Source organism: Photinus pyralis, unplaced genomic scaffold (assembly GCF_008802855.1).
Source record: "Photinus pyralis isolate 1611_PpyrPB1 unplaced genomic scaffold, Ppyr1.3 Ppyr1.4_LG3b, whole genome shotgun sequence".
NCBI classification, from domain to species: domain Eukaryota; kingdom Metazoa; phylum Arthropoda; class Insecta; order Coleoptera; family Lampyridae; genus Photinus; species Photinus pyralis.
The window spans coordinates 1786000-1808791 of NW_022170510.1; the positions used below are offsets into that span (position 1 = coordinate 1786000).

General features: G+C 37.2%; 1 protein-coding gene across 1 annotated transcript; it reads right to left on the reverse strand.

Moving 5' to 3' along the window:
* Positions 1–18170: 18170 nt before the first annotated feature.
* LOC116167480 lies at positions 18171–19204 on the reverse strand. The gene is made up of 3 exons (XM_031482862.1): positions 19166–19204; positions 18797–19115; positions 18171–18745 (listed from the first exon to the last, which is right to left on the reverse strand). Exons 1-3 carry the CDS (start codon positions 19192–19194, stop codon positions 18632–18634), a joined length of 462 nt encoding a protein of 153 aa, XP_031338722.1. The 5' UTR covers positions 19195–19204; the 3' UTR covers positions 18171–18631.
* Between the last annotated feature and the right edge of the window lie 3588 nt (positions 19205–22792).

Here is a 22792-nt window from a genome sequence, read left to right on the forward strand (position 1 = left end):
GTTTCTTGAATAAGTACCGAGGCATATTTAATGTGGGAAAGACACTGTGATATTGGCGTTTCCTAAAAATTAACGTAGCCCATTATATTTATTTTCTTTAAATCTACTTTACCGTTTTCATGAATATTTGAAACAGTTTACTTAAACAGTCTTAACAAGCGGCACGGCTAAGGGTTTATTTCCCGGTCTGTAATGTTGACGTTCAAATAAATTGTATTTTAAAGTTTAGTTAGGACTGAGTGCATTTCATCGTACAAAATTTTCGAAAACAAATCTCATTAGTATAACTGACTTCCGAAATTATATTTTCCCATTGCTATTTTGGATACGTTTGGCATAAGGGTACTAGAGAAAACTTAAAAGGGATTTCAGGTTCTAAATAAGCTATTCAGCATGCGATTGGCCTTATTGAAGGAATATCAATTTGTTGCAGGAACGCCGTTCGGTTGTCATTTATTTATACGATTGACTTTGCGATGTCAATACCCTGCTTCATTTTGATATAGGTGCGCTTGTATTTTACAATCGAAATTCTACCCCTTCACGTTAACCCTTTATAATGCATGCAGCTAAATGGCCAAGTCATACGTCAGTGACTTGATATCTTGTGCATTGTGTATTTAGAATGTCTTCACATAGTTAAATCGCTAAACTAATACGAAAATTATGGACAATTGTGATAATTGTTCAAAGTTTCGAGATAAAGTTTCAATTGATTGCTTAGTAGTATAATGTAATACTCACGTACCTACTGATATAAGCTTAATAATAATAATAATCTTTATTGTACATACAGCAATAACACCAATATACTTAAACAGTATTTATAAAAATTATATGTAAGAGATGAAGTGCAATTAAGATTAACTAAAACTGAAAATTAATTAATTATTAGATTTAAAACGAAGGAGAGAGAGGAGAGAACACCGATTTCAAAAATCTTTATTAGCGCGGATCCAAAACCTTTTATTAGAATACTATAAAATTAGCCCCCTCCCCCATCCGTTCTTTTGATAACAAGTCAGAAGTAGGACGGTAGTTGGTAGAAAACAGTTTCTTTGATTGAGACCTTTAATTGGAATAAAATTATAGTTTGTACAAACCAATTCATTTTGATGAGCCCCTCATTAGAATACCGTGTAAGGTAGAACGTTTACCCCCCCCCCGCCCTCTCCCCATTTTCAAAAATGTTGCTTGGTACCACTAAAGGCATGCGTATCAAAGATCATTTAATTGTCGCATGTAAAAGCTATGCACGTGTTACATTCAAAAACAGCATCTCGGGAATAATTCAGGGGGGGGGGCTTGAGACAGCAAAATTTGATGGTCCTCTGGCACACCTTCAAGGTATAGGTTACATTTACATATTGCCAAAAATTCCAAGATTCTAGGACCATTCCCCTAAAAGTAGTTCAAAACGCAGAGGTGGGTTCAGACAGACGGACAGACGGACAGACGGATAGACGGACAGACGAACGAACAAAACCCAAACAATAGCAAATTTTTTTTAATTCTTAAAAAATTCGCTAAAAATATTTTAATCAGAAAACAATTTTATAATAAATATCAATCAAATTTAACCAAATCATGTTTTTCTGGAACAAAAAACAACAAAATAACTGTGGCGCGCGACGCCATTGGTTGAATTGCTTCACGTGGTTGTGGTTTCTTTTGAATTTTTATTCAAGACGTTACGTTATTTTTTTCCGGGATTTATATATGTAAAACTGGGATCCGAGACAGTGCAGATAATTCCGGAACAAGCCCGGAAAATCCTGGTCATGTGCAAAGCCTACACGAATTTGAACCACTCTGTTCGTAAGTAGTGTGTAATTATGTCTATTACTGTGAACCGTAGCTGGCTAGTTACACATTAACATTACCTTCATTTCCGACCCCTCCCTTGCCTCCTTATAGTAATGCAATGTATATTTTTAAATCTTTTCTCCATGTTTCATAGCAAAGATGTCAAGTAGTTTATGTAACTACATGTAATATAATTTTTTAATCGAATATTTTTGTGCATATTGATTAAAGCATATCACATGTTGTTTTATGTAAATAATGTTTTTTACAAATAGTAGAAAACACTATAGTAATAGTTTAATGTAAACGTAAAATTTTTTCTTTTTAAAGAAGCGAAATGCTGGGATCAAAAAGCTTTAAAAACCTTGAACTTAATTTTGTAAAATTTCGGGGGAAGGATCAAATTCATTGAGATAGACCTTGGTCTTTTTCCCAACGATCTTGGTGCATTGAAAACCATTTTGACATGTTTTGATCATATTCTTAACAAAAATGCATCAGATTCGTGTCTTGAGCATTGAGATACTGCTCTTAGTCCTCAGGTTTTCATGTTCCCCAGTCACTCTAAGTTTTGTTCCTGTTGAGCCAGTTTCCTGAAAGTCAATAGCGTCCTACCTTAGCGGCCAAGAATGCAATCGCCTTTAAACGCCTCAAAATTAAAATTACTAATAACTAAATCCAGTGTCCTATTATTTACATTAACGATGTTATTTAATTGTACACAATTAAAATGCTCCAGGAAATGAATAAAATAGTTATCCAATACGACATTGGAGATATTTGGAAGATCAGAATCTCCAAGGATGATAATCTTTCCGTTACATATTACGTTTAGAAATGATAATGCTTCGAAGAAGTCTCGAAATTCACTTTTTGATAAGTTGGATGGTATGTATAAGTTCACCATGTACACTGTCGACTTACCCTACCACATTTTACGGTATAATCCTTGGGGAATTTTCAGCATTATCGGGGCTTAACCACGTTTCACTGAGACAAATAATATCGTAGTTGGAGGTTACACGTTTTTGATGCACAAAAACCATTTTTGAGTTCAGACCACGCACGTTTTCTAATCTTAAATACGTTATATGTACCTAATGAAGATTTTGCAACCCCTTTAGATTCTAATTACCTGAGAAAACACTTTTTAATAGTGTTTAGTGTGAAACAGGACAAAGCTTAGTAGTTCCAATGGAACTGCTAAGTAATCACTTCCGTGCACCCACCCGAACAGTTTTTTTTTAAATAGCATCGTAAGCTCGTAGCGTGGACACTCAGATTAGACGCCTTAAACCTCATTTGATATTACCACTTCCAATGGATCCACAAAAATTTACGAACGCAACCGTCGACAATATACTTCGCACAGTCGCTGCTTTAAGCTCGCAACTGAATAAAAGGAAGTCCTAGTAAAAAGGGGGCATTAACAATTCCGCTGTTTCAGACATACCATAAAAGTTCAGAGTAGATTCATAATATGAATAGATTAGACGTAAAGTTTTCCGGCTGTCGCAAGATCAATAATCGTCGTTTGTTTAAATTAGCATTTCGAAATGGAAAGGATTTTGTTTTCCTTTAATCGAAAGACAAACCGTATGTATATGAGATCTTACCCGAAATAGCTTTTAATGGGCGCACTTAAAGGGCTTTCTTTTATTGATCTGAATTATTCACCATGTCTTTCCTTTTAACGATTCTTTTAGGACGGACGCCTACGACCCTATACTCTGACGCTCACCTCACACGAATTTAAAGTTCAATGGATGTAAATGTCATGATTTAAGTGGAAAGGATTCATCTGAAAGCTAAATGAGACAGTTGCTGTGCTATGTCGCTCTTTCACTGGAAGTAGGTTCAATTTTTGAAACAGTCCACAATTTTCCATATATTATTGTTTAAGGCCGGTCACAAAAAAAATGGGAAAAACTGATGCCTTCAACCCTAACGGCTATACTAATAAAAATAGTTCCTATGTATAGCTAGATAGGCTATTTTTAGGATAAAATTTTAAAAAAAGCTCGTGTCTGTCTGTTGGACCGTACCACTCAGGTCTCTAAAAGCTATGCATGTACTTTTTTCGCTGTCTCGGTAGCTTTGCTTCATAAAATTTTAACAGCAGATTTTAATGAAACCGGGATTGTGCTATAAATGAATAACTAAGACCGAATTGGTGATGTTCCAAGAAGGATAAGAGAGTTGAATAGATCCGTTGAATTAATTCCCTCCTATTCATTATTTTTATAACGAGATTTAGTTTAATGTAATTTGAAAGGAATTTACTAGTAGCCAAAAAATTTGCAACCTATTAAAAACGTCGATATTTTTTATGTACAGGGGATGTTGATGTCTCGGACATCAATAGACAACAGTACTATTTCGTACTTCCGAGGTCAATGGAATTGGTTACTTACCTTTAGGGATGAGCTTGTACTTGTCATCTACCATTTTGAGTATGCACCCATTTGTGGTGCCAAATAAAGTATTACACTATTTTGGATTTCGGGGGCGGGGGTTTCGATATTGTTTAGGCATTGAATTTATCAGAAATAGAGATGGAAACGGGACTGGAACTGTTTCCGGATGACAAAACCTGTTTCTATTTCGACGAATACTTCGTGGAAATTGAAGAAAGCGGACAACCCCTGATACAAGTATTCCTTATTGAGAACTTGTTGGTGCTTTAACTTACTTGTCAACTTGCACCAGACCCGACATAAGTTGTGCCGTAATATGGCTCTGACGGACGCGGACGGCACTAAGGACGCCAAATGAAATTAGGGATAGTTATCTATGAAGATAACATGGTTGAAAATCCGTCTTTTCATACACGGAGTAAGGATATCGATATAAGATCCCATTTTGTTCGAGATGCTCTGAAGAACGAAGTCATTGAGGTGAAACACATTTCCACGGCAGAAATGATTGCTGATGTATTTACCAAGGGTCTTTCTGGCACGCGGAAGATGTGAAAGTGTTAACTTTATGCCCCCACTGCGGTTAGTGAGTGATCATTATATAATTTATCAACTCTTAAATTAAGCGAAAATCTCCATGACAGAAGAGTATACGAAAGTAGGGAGAATACGGTATGCGGCAAAAAAAACGTTCTGAAATTATAAAACTATTATTATTTATGCATTTATTTTACATTATATAACGATAACATTATATAGTCGTCGTGAATAATGTTTGTAACGCTATATAATGTTAAAGTATCGTTTATTTTGCCGCATACGGTTGGTAGTTCTTTCACAAGTGGGTGTACGAATATGCGACATAAACGGGCTTGATCTACCTTTTATTTGTTGAAAATAGTGAGGGGATGCGAATGGGGATTAACCCTGAAGTTTTTACCTACTGTAATTTCTAATATCCTCCGATTTCAAAATACATTCAACTTGAGATATTTCTCCAATCCGTCGTACTTGTACCGTTGTCATATTGCCTTTTAATTATGACCAAATTACAGAGAGAGAGGGAGTTTCGTGCAATCTGCTTCTTTGGAAGGGATCTAAATCCAAAGGGTCTACATGGAAACCCGAAATGGAGAGTTTTTATGTCACATACGGTTCTTAGATGCGTATTAAAGTATGCTATTCCTAAGGAAGATCTTTAAGAGCTTATAACGAATGTTTTGCATTGTAATTTTCTATTTAACTTGCGATAATTATTGAACTGGTTCACCATTCAATTGCGAGTGTACGTACAATGACCGAGCAAAGAATTAATTGGGCAATACTTCGCTCGAAATAACGTTAGTTTAATTGATTTTGGTCTATCTAAATTTCGCAATTTCCTAATCATTCTGATTGCAAAAATATTCCACCTAATTTTCGTGGCTTAATTACCTCTTTCATGGAAAGAATTGGATCTCTTCCATGCATTGGACAAGATGGTGAAAATCCAGTTGAATGGTAAATATTTGTATTATATACAGGTTGAAATTGTGGTAGCCAATCTTTGCAATTTCACATATAATACGAAAGGAGATACTTTAGTACTGGAGGGGCGATTTATTTTTTTGGAATCTCATCTCAAACCGTTTAGGGGTTACTTTTCAAAAAGAAGTGTCAATGCCTTATAAGTAATAAGTTTCTCACTCTATGCTACCCTCGATTCTATTCGCCTTGTTAGTGTGATTTAGAATCTACCCTTACTTTTTCCTTCAATGCCACCTTTTAGTAAGTTTTCTAGTGGATTTTCGCCTAGTGTGATTTAGAATCAGCCGTATATAACTACTACAGGGCCGATTATAAACCACAGAGAGGGCTGAACCTCCCTTCTTTTAAATAAAATTTTGACTTTCTAAGTGAATTTTTTAGCGCCATAATTAACTGACCAACGGCTAGATCCTAACACAAAATTTTACGATACCAGGGTCAAGTTCGTGGCCACGGTCTTTGTGAATTAACCTTAACTTTTCGAGTACTGTAATGGGTGTACATATTTTCAATTACACATAATGATTTTGGCCTGGGCGTGAAGGAATAACATTTTGTAATTAGCTGTATATAATGTATATTGAATTTTGTAGACGTATTATTTGTTGTAAGTTTAAATTTAGAATAGTAGGAATGTGCCTCTGTTGAATTGAATATAACGGTGCAGCGGAGAGAGAGACGGGATTCAGATGAGGTTGGACTGGTGGTTGAGAAAGTACAGAGTACACAGAGCGCCTCATTTTTAAATGCACCATAAGCCCATTGTCGTTTTAGGGCAATAATATGAAAGTAGAAAGTGTGAAGTAAAGCGAGTGTTCGAATTCGAGTGCCAAATAATCGTGTCCTTATAGTCACGGGAGGAATTGCATCATTTTCGCGTCCCAACTATACCGGTGTGGAAAAAAAAGAAGCGAAATCGGATTGGCGCCCCTCTATTAAATATCAGGAACTAGCACAAAAGGCTTGAAGTGGGTGTTCGCGGAGATGTAGTTTTGATCGATACGAGGTTCGATACATAAAATCAAGGAGGGTTGCAGATTTCCAAGCACCAGTACGTGTCTATCCACTACAATTAGGCGGGTCTCCGGCCCATTTATCGAGTTCAACAGATCGGCTGTATCAGAGACCACATTCATAAGGTACATGACACTCTTTATCATACGCATAAAACCCAAAGTGCATGTGTTAGATTTTTAGGTTAACATAACTGTGAATATTTGCTTTCTTTGTGATTCAATTAAAATAAATGTATTCTAATTAACGTAATCTTTTGCAAATGCAATTACAATGGCTACTCTTTACTAACAGGAGTAAAATGTTTGAAATTCGGAAGTACACCGAATTATGAAAGTTGCGTAATTCCTCTGGGCATAGTGGAGTATCAATTTCTAAACAACATTTGGGTTAAATTTTGATTATTGACATGAACGAAATACCCGTGAAAACGAAATTCACTCAATTATCTCCTATTATTAACCTGCGCTAGCTAGAAAAAAAAAAGGATAATTAAGGTAAGTTCCGAAATCCTTAACCAACGATGCTGAGAAAATAAAATGGTAAGAAGAATATACACAGCGAACCAGTGGCGGTTTCTCAATAAGTGCACATGAGCACGTGCACTCCCAAAAATCATTTTAAAAAAACGAAAACAATAACAATTCTATTTATGTATTTAACATTCTTGCACGTTTGTATCTCGCAATAAAAATAGTTCACTTATCTTATCTGAAATGCAAAACCTAACAGGTACACTGACACACCGCTGAACGTGTATTAAGAATTATTCCCATTCCGCCTTCCCGTGCAGTGCACGATTAGCTACGATCTCTGATTCGTTCAAACGCTACGTCGCCTTTCCCCGTGCGCCCCGCGAAGGTCCAAGTTGTAAAGTATAGCAAGAGCACACTCTCATTGTGAACCAGTATTCGCCGGACTACGAAGTAGGGCTTGTTGATCGTTTCGGTTTTAACAAGTAACGTTGCGACGTTACCGACGTTACCGTTAATTATTTAAAGACAATTATTAAATTTAATTTACTAAAATTAGAAGATCAAATTAAAATAAAAAATGCGGGTCGCCCAAAACCGAGTTTCGAAATATCGAAAATCAATAAAGGAAGTCGAGATTATAAACGATCGTTTAAAATAGACATGTATGAAAAAACTGACTGGTTATTCGGTTGTACCTTTAACAATAGTATATTGTTTTCCGTGTTTGTTGTTTGGTGATGAGGCATAAGAATGGACAAAGAATGGCGTTACAGACTTAGTGCATTTATCCGAAAAAATTAAAAAATATCAATCTTCAAAGGCACATCATATATCTGCTAAATTGAGATTTAATTTATTAGGTAAGCAAGATGTACGGCAACAGTTAAATAGTGCATACCGTTTGAGTATCGAAAAACGTAATGAGGAAGTAAAAAGAATGCACTTGTAGATAACGCTGTCGATATAAAAATCAGCTCGGAACACCCTCCTTATAACGACAATGATGCTGATAATTAACTGATGGAGTTGTACAGTGGAATTTTCGAGTCGGAGAATATCCCTCGGTAAAATATTCGGGGACTAACCAAGGTTCGTTAAATCGGTTTCCCGGTCAAGTGGTGACCTTACAAAGAAAATTTTCGTGCGTGGAAAGGACCCCCATTTTCAAAGCAAAGGCACTCCCAAAACTAAATCGTAGGCCAATAATTCATATTTTCAGATTGTACTAGTTACAATATTTTGTCATATTAGCTAACCCTGAAAACACTAACGGGGTAATTCAAACGATACCCACCACTCAGGAAACAAAAGGACCATTGTGCTCAAGGAATTAATTTTCGTAAATGTCCACTCAGATCACTTGGTGGAAAATTATAGAATGCACAAACCGCGAGACTACCTTCCGTTACCAGTCAACTTCAAAGGAGAAGATTTTCGAGCCAATTCAAAGAGCGCATACGTATTCTCAAAATTTTAATATACGAACTCAGTACCATCAAGTTGTCTGAAGTGTAGCAGTTAGTTTTCAGGTAAACAAATGTTGCTGAGCGAAAGGTGTCGAGAATTCGTTTATGGGCAGTAAAATTGTACGTTCTTAGATCATTTGTTTCTAAAGTACAAATGGAATAATTAACAGAATAAACGAGGAGCGATTAAATTCAAAATTATTAATTACCAAGACATGGACATGGAAAGCCCTGACACAATTTTAGGACGAAGTAATTATATGCTTTGCTATGCATTGCACGTTAGTGTACCCACTCCCCCAAAGTGAAACACGGTATCGCTTCCTGAGATGTCAATTATGCATAATGCAACGTTAAGTTTATGTGGCGTGTGGACAATATTTATAATGGATGTATGGGGAGGTATCTGTCTAATGTCATTCTTTAAAGTTAGGTAGTGCAGCTTAACGAGAACCCGCTTTTTCCGTAAACAAATAATTAACAAAGTTTTAGTGATGTGAAAAATCGTTTTATTTTACGCTGAATTTTCTGAAAGTTACGGTAAGAATGCAACATAACATCCAGGGAACTTATGACGGAGGACTAAGGTTTAGCTCTGATGGAGACGATGCCACGAATTTTAGAAAATCAATGTCTGTATAACCATTAAGATCGTTTGTCGTCTTCCCGTTTATTCTTGTCTGGAGAATGAAAAACCATTCCATATTAATCCTGTTTATTGTTAATTACTCTATTCAATCAGGTGAGTACATAAATAACTTAAAAAGGGGGTAAAGCAATGATTTACATCATAAAGGGCGACGCAGTAGATTAATTCCATTAAGGGACATAAGGGAGGTGAGGATAAAAGTAGAAATTATGGCCATCAATTGTGCTTTTAGAAGTATGAAATATGGGAATTTTATTGAAAATATGCTTAAAACTTCTCCTTCGTACAATAGGTCAATTGCTCCTTTCAGGAGACCATTAAACGGAGTTATACCCATAAATTCTTGACAATGTCCGGCATAAAACTGCTGCATTCAATATATGTCAAAATAGCAGCTACAAATGTACTGAATTGTAAATGAAACGTCGTGACATACGTTGCAACTTGAAGCCGACAAAATAAACCAACTGAAGCTCTAAACGGAATCGAAAGCTATGGAATACTAAGTGAGTTTAGAAACGTACGGATGGCAGAATGTCACTTCGCCGACTTAAAACAACGTGTTAAAAAACCATAGAAATGCTGTGCAATAAAACATCGCTCTACGAATAGGTGAATTAGTTTCAGTTATTTCACCATCACAATTTTAACAAGTTTCTATTTGAACTTGTATACCACTTCTGTACACTAAGTGCATGAAGAAAAACATGTTTAAGTATTTACGTAATGAATTAAAAAAGCGTTTTATATTTAAGCTTTTGATGTTACACCCGTTACTATAATTTGGTTTGTGTATAAAACAAATTTTAATTGCTTATGGCTCATCATAAGAGAATGATGTAGCCCGGTGCTCCAGCGACCACTCCATTGGAACAATTGCATAAGAGTTTATTTGACTGCTACCGGTAAGAATATTAAACAAACCAAAATATTGTAACAACATTCCATCAAAGATTAGTTATCGGCGATAAATAACGATGTGACGTAATTTTTCCTAGAAATATTACGTGTTTGTTTGAGAACATTCCTAAGTGTCCTTGAGCACTCGGGAACATTCTAAAAACATGTTACAAAGCTTGTTGTTTGCTACGTATTATAAGCAAATTGTGTTTCAAGTTCAGTTCCTACTTCGATTCCTTCTTGTTATGTTACAAATTGTAAGTGATAAACTGAAATTACCGTTATAAATTAATCCATTTTAAGACTGTTGTAAATTTATTGTTAATTAATTGTTAATATATAACGACGTAATTAAATTTACGTTACACTGGTGTCAAGTGTCATTAGCTACAATCGTCAAAACTGAGGCTGAATACGGCCACTGGTAATCAAACCCTTGTGCTGGGACAGATGACGGTCGATATTGGTATTGGATTCAAGAAATGTACGCACCAAGTGCTGGTAGCAGACACCGTCGATGGGCCTATTTTGAGAATGGACTTAAGAGAAAGTTCGGGTGAGTTGCGTTTAGACCGGCAAGGAAAGAGGACGTGCACGGCAAGTTTTGTGTTTACTTTATTTACTTTAGTAAAGAATTGGGTAAATTTTGAGCGCAAGGAGGGTTCGGGCTTACACTCGAAGCTCAAGCGGAATTTGTCTTTATCAAGACACTAATAATACACGAGGTCATGTGGAAACCAAACCAACGGGACAACCGGGTGAAAAGCTAAGTACTAGGATTATACGGTGAGGGAGTAAAAAATTAGAATTAGACCCTTATGAAAGGAAACATAAACCTGTCAATCGGCGAAATACAAGCACCCTAACCCGTGAAGCTAGCTATTTAAACTATCAAGTTGGCGACACTTCTTTGTATACTTGGGGAAACCCTTAGGTCAATAATAGTGCATTCCGAGGGCTGGCAAGGTTTTGTGCGGGTAGAATTACATACTGGTCAAATAAATTCATTAACGGGATAATTATTAAGTTTACTCCCTTCGCTCGACTCAATTAATCTGAATTTCACTTCCCACACATATTATACGGGGTGGTTAAGTTAGACTAGACTGAACGGGCATGTCTCACTGTTCCAAATCATAATTCAATTCAATTATCTCGTTCAGCGTTCACTTTTTCTTAGCGATTAGCAACAGCGGCGAAACAGGATGACCGAAGAAGTACCCACAAAGGAGTACATCCTAAGGCGCGCCGGGATAAATAAGGATGGGGACTGCCTGTTCGGCGCTATTGGGCCGGGATTCCCGGTGTCATCGGAATCACAAAGGATATTAACCAAAAGGATTAGGGAAGAAACCAACACATACATCATGGAGAATCTGGAAGAATTGTACCCACAATTGGCAAGGAACGTAGAGGAATTAGGACCCCAATAAGACCAATACACCAATAACGAGGAGAAGGTTGAAGCACCACAGGCCACTGCTGCATATCATACAGACTAGGGAGTAACAATGTCCGGAACCACTACGACAGCATGCTGAGGGCAGTAAACATGATAGGGGAGGTAGACGATGAAGAGGAACACCGGAGAGCAAGGGTGATGGGGGAGTACGAGGAAGCGAGAGGAGACGTCATCTCAAACGATTATGGTCTGGGGATGTTATCCGGGAGGACTGCCACGCCGAGAAGGAGTGGAAATAACCGCCACAGCATGAGAGTAGTCACGTTGAATGTACAAGGGACAAACGAGCCAAATAAAAGGGAGCTAATCGACGAAGAATTAAGCAAACACAATGTAGACGTAGCCAGCATACAAGAAACCAAACTAACAAGTGGGATGGCCGCGACAAGGAACTACGACTAGTGGATAGGAGTAGGGAAGAAGGAAAGAGCCATCAGAGACACATCAATCATAATCAGGAAACACCGAGACATAGAGGTTGAGAAATTTGAAGAACGAAGCGAGAGTATATGTATGGCCCAAATCAGGACAAGCTTAGGAAGACTAACGGTCATAGGATGCCACATCCCCTCGGACAAAAGAGCAAAAGCGGAAGGGGAGGAACAAAGGAGGCAAAATGCTCAATCACGAGCAAGACTGCATGGACTAAGGGTGGAAAACACATTCAGGAAATCTAAAACGGTGCTGACAACATGGAGTAGAAGGAACTCTGAGTCACCGATCGACCACATAGTAAGGACCAAGCCAAAGAAAATAAGCATCACGAACACAGTAGGAGTATGATGGGACAGTTCAGTAGGATAGGCCCACATAATGGCAAGGGAGAAAAGAAGAGGGGGGTAGGGGCGAAGGAAGCGAAAAGAAAGCAAAGAAAGGGTATGGAGCAAAGCGGAAAAGCTGAATGGTGGAATGTGATACTTCTGAAAGGGGAGACAAAAAGGGAGGAGTATAGAAAGGGGCAGGGCGGGATCAGGCACCAAAAGGGAGGAGGAACCACCTTGGAACAGGATAGCCGAGACGCTTAAAGACGCATGTTACCGATAGGAAGCAAGCCAAACTTTACGATTAACCTAAAGAATGAAGTGCTTCGAGTGGACCATGAGGAAGTTCTCCTATTCATAGAGAAGAATACGGGCTGATACGTGTTACGCTTGTGGATGATGTCACCCCGAGTGCCGGAGTGTTGCGATGGCTAACTGATTGGGAGTGATGGAACCCAGTTATACCAATACGGGTCGAGGAATTTTGATTGGCAAGGTGCTAGTAAATGCTACTGAATACGGGGTTTCTGGGGCTGTGCACGTACGATTTGTTCTTGGAATTGCCGATATTGCAAAGAGGGTCACAGAGATTGTAAATGGGATGATGGGTGTAAGCGGGCTTTTGAAGATCTCAAAAAAGCTTTAGTTACGGACCTGGTAAGGAAGAAAGTGTTGGAAACGAGTACGTGGAGAACCTGCGACAGAAAGTGGGCGCCACCCATGACTAAAGTGCGCGATAAAATGCGGTTAGCTAGCGCCAGAATGAAAGAGCAGTACGATTTGGATGTATCGTCCCCAAAAGAAAGAAGAATAAACGACTTAATATGTCGGATACAGAAACTTCCACGAGGAAAACCTGATAGTCTGGACTGGCTCGTTGTGTGATTAATGCTGGCGCTACACAATTTTGGTCCTTTGTTACCCAATGGAAGGGCGAACCTTGGAAGATCTACCCCAACGTCGTGTGCTATGACGATCCCGATTCATTTGGTAGGGGGGGGGGGGGATTAGTAACAATTTGAGTAATGGTTAAGGACTGTAGTGGAGTGTTGACTTTACCATTATTACGTATACCTATTTAATTTAATCCACAATCTAAAACATTTCCTCAGATATGGCAAAAGCTCGTGTGTCCAGTTTTTCACAACGTATTTATGTGATAGATTCCAGTCTGTCGAGGTCGAGAATTCTCGATCAAACACGTTTATCGCGGCATCAGGTGTGCCGCAAGGTTCTAACCTTGGATCTCTACTTCTTATACTTTCTATTAAAGACCTAAAGACCAAGCGCAGCTGATCATTATACAAAATTGGATGTGATAATCCATTATTGTTAACGGAGCGTTTCCAGTTTCAATCCTTAGACGATCGAAGAACCACCATGGGAGTACTGCAGTTGTTACTGCATAATGAAGTTGACTGCATGGAATGGATTTCTTCAGTTTTGAAGTACCACACTCGTCCCGTAGATTTTACTGTGAGAAGGCGCGCACTAGTTTGCTCAAGAGGACACCTATTGGTGAGTCAATAACATTTCTAGTATGTGCGACATACACCATGATACCTTAGCTGCAATACCCGCCGTCCGTGTTGCGAACCGCAACAGTTTTAAGAGGGGGGCAGTGTAACAAACATTTCAGAAATCTCGATAGACTTCGAGGCGCCATGAAAGATTAGTCATCGGCTATAAAAAACGAACGCGTATGTGATGTAATCTTTCCTAGAAATATGACGTGTTTGTTCGAGAACATTCTGAAGCGTCCTTGAGCACTCGAGAACATTCTAAGAACATTTTAGTATATAAGCAAATCGAATTGTGTTTCGAGTTCAGTTCCCACATCGGTGCGTTCGTGTTATGTTATAAACTGTAAGTGATAAATTCAATTACTGTTATAAATCAATTCATTTTCAGACTGTTAATTAATATATAAATAAACGACGTAATTAAATTTACGTTACAATATTCTAAACTGCAGTGTAGAGAAAGATGAGGTCTATGAAGTTGGGGTATCGGCTTGTTGAATTGTTGAACAAAAGAAGAAAAATAAAACAATAATACCTATTTATTTATTAAGGAAGCTGTTCTTATTCTCTTAACTGCCCTGTTAGAAGGAAAATAACAGTTACTAAATGGGGAAGAAGGTAACCTGTAAATGAATTTATATAACTTTGGGAGGAACATTTATTTCTTTGCCATTTTCTATAAAAATTGAATGAATAAACAATCGTGGGTCTATGTTGTTTATGGAGAGCAGCTTTCCCTCTGCACTTTCGGAGATATAAGTGTTGTTCACATTGTAATCGACGTAACCAGCTTGTTATCACTAATCAGTGTGACTTGCGACGTTTCGCGTTAGACACCCAAATGGTGACGGTAGGAATACAATTACTGGCTGTAATTGCATTCAGTATCTCAAACATCCGCCCAGGAGTTTATACAATTATGTCTCAAGCAGTACTCGAAGGGGGTCGTAAGTTTGCATTTAGTGAATTCGATATTGATTAGTTTTAAACCCAGCACAATTCAATGAAATGAATGTTTTTGATACCAATACATATAGTTATTAGTATAATAAACTTTTGTATAAATATACATAGTAAATTAGAGGGAAACGTTACTCTAGCGGAAAATGTATATCTGAGGCAATCTACAAATAATTACCGACTTAATGGTTGAAAATTATCTTTGCAATCAAAATGATTAGGAAATTGCGAAATCTAGGTAGACCATTGGTTTGGATGATAATCAATCTTACGGAAATCACGAGTTAACGTTATTTCGAGCGAAGAATTACCCAATTAATTCCTTGCTCGTTCAATGTACCTACACTCGAACACCAACTTTGCAGAATTGAATAGAGAACTACCTTAAAATACCGAATTTAGTAATTGATGAATACAAAATTGCAAATGGAAACAATTTGAAAGCGTACTCATTCGTTATAAGATCGCCCTTAGGAAAGGCACACTTTTATACGCATTTAACAACCGTATGTTACATAAAAGGTATTTTCGTCCGAAGAGAAACTCCCCATTTCGTGTTTCCATGTAGACCCTTTGGATTTAGATCCCTTCCAAAAAAGCAGATTGCACAAAACTCCCTTTCTCTCTTAAGTGTAATTTGGTCATAATTAAAAGGCAATTTGATAACGGAACCCGAATGTAAACGACGGGAAGCACTGGAATCGGATTGGGGTTTAGTTAAAATACCTCAAGATGCATGTATTTTGAGTTTGTCTTTCATGTTTTACTGGTATTGATATTACAATTGCAATAAAAAGAGGCTCCCCTCACGATAGAACCATTAATTCATCTCAACAAACGAGAGGTAGGCCAAGCACGGTCCAGTTTATGTCAGAGATTCGCACAATCACTTTCGAAAAAACTATTTGGTCCTATTTTCGTATACTCTCCTGTTATGGAGATATTTTTCGCGAGATTTAAGACGTACCCGAAATATTCGCCCCCAAAACTCTTTTACATTTTGCTCCTGTGCTTTAAATTTAAAGGTGAGTGGGGATGAATTTATAGACATTTTTCCATTGTTATCCTTATGTTGGGAGTTACGCGCCCTTACAGATTGGTCGACTAACTGAGAATACGGCCCTAGGAATGAGGATGAGGTATTATATGACCTTCATGACCCATTGAAATTTTTAGTCAATCTAAAAGAGAAAATAGATATAGGTAATCCTTTGGAAGGCCAGGTCTATTCGGACGTAGCTCCAGGGCCGTAGCCAGATTGGTTTCTAAGAGCGGGCAAATAAATCTAGAGAGAGGTGCTGTGTGCCACGCAATTACCACCCGCTGAAGAAATTCGGTCTGTCGTTCTGTGCTATAGCTCAATCCCTAGACTTTTTCTTTCTTATATAAAATAGGTTCCAAGTGTGTAAGATATCACAAATTAACTCTTGGAATCATCACGTTGTTGCCCTAAATCGGTCCAAATCGTTATTTCCAATTTTGTTGGGAAAAAGATAAAACTCAATGACCAACAAATGATACATGTGTATTTTTGGTGACCAAAATATTTTTACTCAAAGGATGTCAAAATCGTTATTGGTGCATCAATTTTCTTGGGAAACTTGATTGCTCAAATCCTAAGTGGTCCATGTGTATTGTAGGTGACAACATATTTTTGGGCAAAAAATGTCAAAATTGTTACTGACCCTTTTTTCTGAGAAAAAGGCTTCGTATCGACTTCGGGTTTCGCGATATGAGGTTCCACATGTGCAACTAGTAAAAATTAATTTTGGCTTCTGTCCATAAAAGTCGGGGGTACCTCTCTTATACCTGTACTACGTATTGCAGGTGGTAAAAAAGATAATTAAAGTGATAATATATTGTAGCGAATATTCCAGACATCCCAATAGACACCGAGACGGCATAAATGATTAGTCATCGCCGATAAAGAACGTAAGCGGATGTGACGCAACCTTTCATGGAAATATGACGTGTTTGTTCTAGAACATTCTGATTCAGAACATTCTAAAACGAATGTTGCTTGCTATATAAGCAAATCGAATTGTAGTTCCAACTTCGATGTTGTAAGTGATAAATAATAATTACTGTTATACATTAATCCATTTTAAACCTAATTAAATTTACGTTACAATATGTAAGTATCACTTATGCGCCCACAAACTGCAAAACACAACCAGGGAAACACACAATGAACCTAACTCATTTAATTATAGAAAACAAACTATTAAATCCATCTTTCAACCTAAAACCTTTTTAATTAATATCGCCATTTAAATTGGTTGAAGTTTTCTATATCTACTTTTGTTAAATTGTTTGATAAATGTCTGAACCAGTTATGAGTATGCTACATTGTGTCATATTAAGCAATTTTCAAAAGGGGCAACTGGCTGCGGCCCTGCGTAGCCCCCCCCCCCTCTTTTTCCTTTACTTATCCCAAAGCAATTTTTATCCATCAATTCCGAGTTATTTTACAGCTTTCACTTACAATCAATTTTAATTTTTGTCGCTCGTGGTCTATATTGGTTTGAAACAGTTTATTTATTATTTTTAAGCATACGTGGCGAGCGATTTAAGAGTTACTTATAAGTAATTCTAATTTTTCAGCTCGACCCCTATAAAGCAAAAATCTACATACTGCTATATGCAATGACAAACGGTAACTAAACCACCCACCTGTGCACCTCTTACTTTGGTCGAAATTAAAGACAAGGCAATTTACACATGAAAATCGGATTTATGGCTCCGTGGTAAGAGCATTGGGTTATAAATCCGGAGGTCGGGTGTTCGAACCTGGGTTGAGGTGAATTTTTCATCTGTGGCGGAGAAGGAAATTACCTTAGACCAGTTCCGAGCATTCTACCGGCTACTCCGAATTAGGTTTTCCTGCAGTTTTCCTAATTCGTAAGGTAAATACCGGTAGTATAGACCATCTTAAGACCTTCTGCAGAGGCACCTCTAAATAGCATTATGCGGGTCACTCTGTAATTGGGCGCATGCCTGTTGAGGGCCCAAAACAAGAGAGGGATAATAAAATGAAAAAAAATAAAAAGAAACAATTTATTCGACATAAATCAATCAATAAAGCTAAAATAAAAATAGGCATTCAGGGCCAGATGATAAACTACACGCACATGCGTTCGATTGAAACAAGTTAATGTTCTAATTACATTAAAGTTAATAAGCCTTAATAGCCCGTCAACTGCCATATATACTGATAATGCTTCCAAAACTTCACTGTTGCTTTATCCTTGATATCAACGACACTGACTTCGATGCTATTTTATACTGTATAGTGTATATGCGGCTTTTTTGGTGGTGGAAACATTCAATTTAACGGGTAACTTCCAAACCTTATAGAAAGGCTCTAAAATTTTATGCTTGCGATATAAAAAACTCCTAAATAACTCATAAATTTGATACACTTGGCTCATAATAGTAGGGTGGGGAGAGAGCTAGGTCCAGCGGGTATTGTAGACGTAGAGGAGGTGGATGTACGACCGTAGCTATTGGTTTGCGTGACTTACACACGAACAAACTAACAAACAAGACAGTAACCATTGAAACATATTTTAAATATAATCGTAAATATCATGCACAAAGAAATTTATTCTACTCTGTTTTCCAAAATTCATTTTCTACGACCCAGAGAAATAGCCCAATTTGGTAGTGGTCAAAAGTTCCACTGTGAGAAACACTCAATGTTTTGTCGTCTATCATAGCATATTACATCCACTTGTCCGGCTCTGATCATCACCATCTCACAGAAATGACCCCGTACGAATGCCTAAACCATCATTAATGAATTGGGTTACCCGTGGTTATGTTAAAATTTTACCTGCAGCTGAATGTAACGTGTTAAGAAAGTACAAAGTCCGTTCTGAGCCTCATACGGTTCCGTTTTGATCAAATATCTACATCCAGTATCACAAAGTTCGTGATACGATTCCTCATTTTCGCTTACAATTACCATGATTATTTTAATATAAGTTGCTTGACCAAGGATAACTGAGCCATTTTGCACCTTACACTCGCATATTCTACCTTCAACAACGAAGATTCTACCATCCCACTGAACAGAATGTTTAGGTGTTTCATCAAACATTGGATTTTGGTACACTTCGCGAATGTAACATGTTACCATCATATTGGAACAGCTACAAAATCGTACAAAAAACTACTAAACACTTAATTAAAAATTACTTACTAAAATAACAACAATATTACTACCAACATTACGCGGCATGCGTCTACACTGTTCAGCAAATAATAAACTTTTTTAGTAATTACTCCATGGTCAAGGGGAGGAGTCAAGGAAAAGCTTAACCCTGAACTCCACGCTCCCAGTTGACATTGGAAATTAGGGAATTTGATGTCTTTACTAAAAATATAGTGGCATTATTTTCTACGATAAGATGTAGTCCTACACCGAAGAATGTCAGATCTTATGCGAAGTATTTGATACCAAATCTCTTGGAAGATACCAACCACCCTAATATCAATAGTAATTCGATTAAGAGATATAATTAACTTATTGCAACGGAATTGCGTCATTGAACAAACACGATTACTAGTTATCAAATATTTAACATAAACGATTACCTACGTATTATCATCAAATTCTGCAAACTCATCTATCGCATTGCAATAACACTTCTATATCGCTAAGTTCGTTTAGAATTTCTTCGATCTGTTTCGAATGCCTACTAGTACCAAAAGTGTGGTCATTAATACCTACCCCCGTTGAATCACTAGGGCAGTAGAAATTTTATTCCCAAAACCAATAGAACTTCTGCATCGCAACATTGGTGCAATATGACATCACGCTAAATCAAAAACCACAGAGTGAACAGTGGATGTTTTCATGGTGCAACCATAACGGCGACAGAGCATCGCGCGTGGAATGGAAAGGAATGTTCGAGCACGCCGGTTTGGATTGCTAACGATTCTTCTATTGGTGCCCATGTCGCAACTTAAGGCCTGATCTACGCTTCAAAAAATGTATGTGATACAAAATTCTAGACAACTATTGGAACAAAACGTGCACCCGGTTGTATAAGAAGGTGGTGTTTTGAATTTCTGAATCCTTCACTAATTATTATTTGACCACTGACTGGATCTATAGCAGTTTATCTCATCTCATTGTAAAAATCGGAAATTTTTTTCGATTAATTCTAGACCAAACGCAGTTTTACAGAAATCTAATTTTTGGTGGGTTCATTATTGCATGAAAAATAAAACAGCTTCAACCACTTTTAAACTGAGCTCTTTAAGAATTTACTAATTAAAAATATTTTATGAACTTTTAAATGTCAGTCAAGTTTAAAATTACAATGATTTCTTCTTAAAGATTCAATCCTTTAATTGAGATGTGGTTTGGCTAGTGCAGGGGTTGGTATTGAAACGGAAGAGCCAACAGTTACAATGTACAAAATTTCCGTTTTTCGAGAGTCACTAAACATTTTTATTCAATATTGTAGTATTTGGTTCTGCAACGGTGCTTGGGTCTTTCCTAGCTGATACCTAGTAAAAAAATATTTAAAAATATTTTGTGAAAATGTCAACTATAGATGGTTGCGCATCTACAGAAATTATTTTTGAATGTACAGTGTGTCCCATTTTCACGGTGTCAATAAATAACTGATTTTTAAATAGAACATCCTGCATATTTTTACTTGTTTCAATGTCATTTGTTCAAAGTGCCATAACTATTCTTTTTCAAACGGAACTACCACTATTTTATTTCGCTATTCGATTGTCTTTTGTGTTCTCTCTTCAAAATTTATAAGGAGTGTCCCCATAGTGTTTTAGGTTATTCAATAGTTTTCACTAAAGTACCTACCCATGAATTAATTACATGATTATACATCGGAGTAGGCTGTGACAATAAAAAACAAAAGAATGCCAGAGAGCAAACAAGTGTCACAGGTGAATTATTTGCTGCAAGTGTTTCAATTTCGTAATAACATAAGGTTAATTAAATTCGAAAAAATGAACAAATTTTTTTAGATAAATGCGGAGTCGCAGGTTGCTGGCGTAGTGCAATGGGTGTAAATATTTTCTATTACAAATAATGCTTTTTGACCTGGGTGTGAAGGAATAAAATTTTGTAATTAGGTGTATTGCATTTTGTAGACGTATTATTTATAAATTTAAATTGAGATAAATATAAGCCGTTAGTTAATCGGTAAGAAATGTACGTTGGAGCAATTAAAGGTAACATAGCGGAGAGAGATGAGAATTTATTAGCGGAGATAGAGATGAACTGAATTATTAATGTGTCTTATTGTCGCAATTAAGAAGCGAAAAAAACTTCTCGATTTGTGACGTTTCGCTCTCGCAACTTAAAATCGAATTCACTAACAAATTGGTTGATATTTTGCAAATCTTCGGATTGCTCCGCGGGCTTCCATGGGAACCAATCCTTTGTAAGTCTTTTTTCTGAAACCACGAAGTACGGTCTTCAAACCCGAATGAATAAAAAATCTCCCAGAATCACTCACACTCACTCTTAATTAATGCCACCCGCAAAGTGGCGAAGTACTAATACAGGCGGCCATGTCTACTCATTCATTCGCTACTGTCTTTCTGCACTACCAATTATAGATGATGTAGGGTTGCTAATCAACATGCTTTTGTCAGTCATTCTTGAATACGAGACTTAACGTCGCCCTCATTTTCGTTACTCATATAATACAGTGCACAGTTGCACGACTAAATACAAATATTTCCCCAGAAACGAATTTTTAGAATAACAAAAACTCAATAACGTCTTTGATGAAAAGTGGCTGCTCTGGCTTTTATTTTTGAGCGGATGGCAACTTCACGCAGTCCGTATTGGGGTTGTTGCAACTAAGAAAAGAGTAGCCGTTCCGTGTTCGTTCACACACGCCAATTACATCGCCGTCTACGAGTAATGCTCTCTGGTGTTATTTCCGCTATGACAAACCAACAAACAGACCTTTTAACCCCTGTACAGCTGAGTTTGATAAAACTCGTTTCCCACAATGTAGTCGCAGTTACGCCACCAGAAGCTTTTTAGAAAAGCGCGTTGTTTATCCTATCGAAGCAGCGGATTATAAAATTGTACGTACATCAGCAGCAATACATTACAACTGGCAGAGTTGTGAACAAAAAAACTATTTTCGTATTTTAAAAATGCGAATGACTTAAATCTAAATATCAATATACCCACCAAACACTGCAGAAATTTTTACAAATAGAAAAAGCGAATAGGGCAATGTGAAATTTGTTTCATCAAACCTCTTAAATCGGATACTGCCGTTGATATAAGAACTGAAGGAAAATTGTACATATTCTTAGAATTAGAAGTTAACTAATCAATCGCTGAATTTAGTTCAAAGAAACCTTCAGGAAATTTTGTGACCGAACATAGACGGACGACGTGTCCAATTGTCTCTTCTTAGGCACAATTACACAAAGGATTTGAAAGCGCTCCATTTAAATAGCTAAATACCACTTTATTTAGATCAAAGAATCCTAAAATAATTAAATCCGGGAAGCGAATCTTTAGGATATAAATAACCGCTTCTGACTTAAATAATTTCCATTCATTTTCAATTACAAAATTTTGGATTCAATTGGATGCCTTGAAGATTGTTTAACATTTGACTTACCTGGTTTGATGATCAATTTGTTCCATATGCTCCCTATTTATGTATGTCTCAAGTTTGAGGTGTCAGGCATCGGGTAGAATGATCAATCACAAGCTAAACCATTGCCACAGCTTTCAGCCAGAATACGATGGTGCAACAAAAAGGTTCACCAGCTCATAGACTATTAAAAGGGCGCAAATTGTGGTTAATTGAAGCTC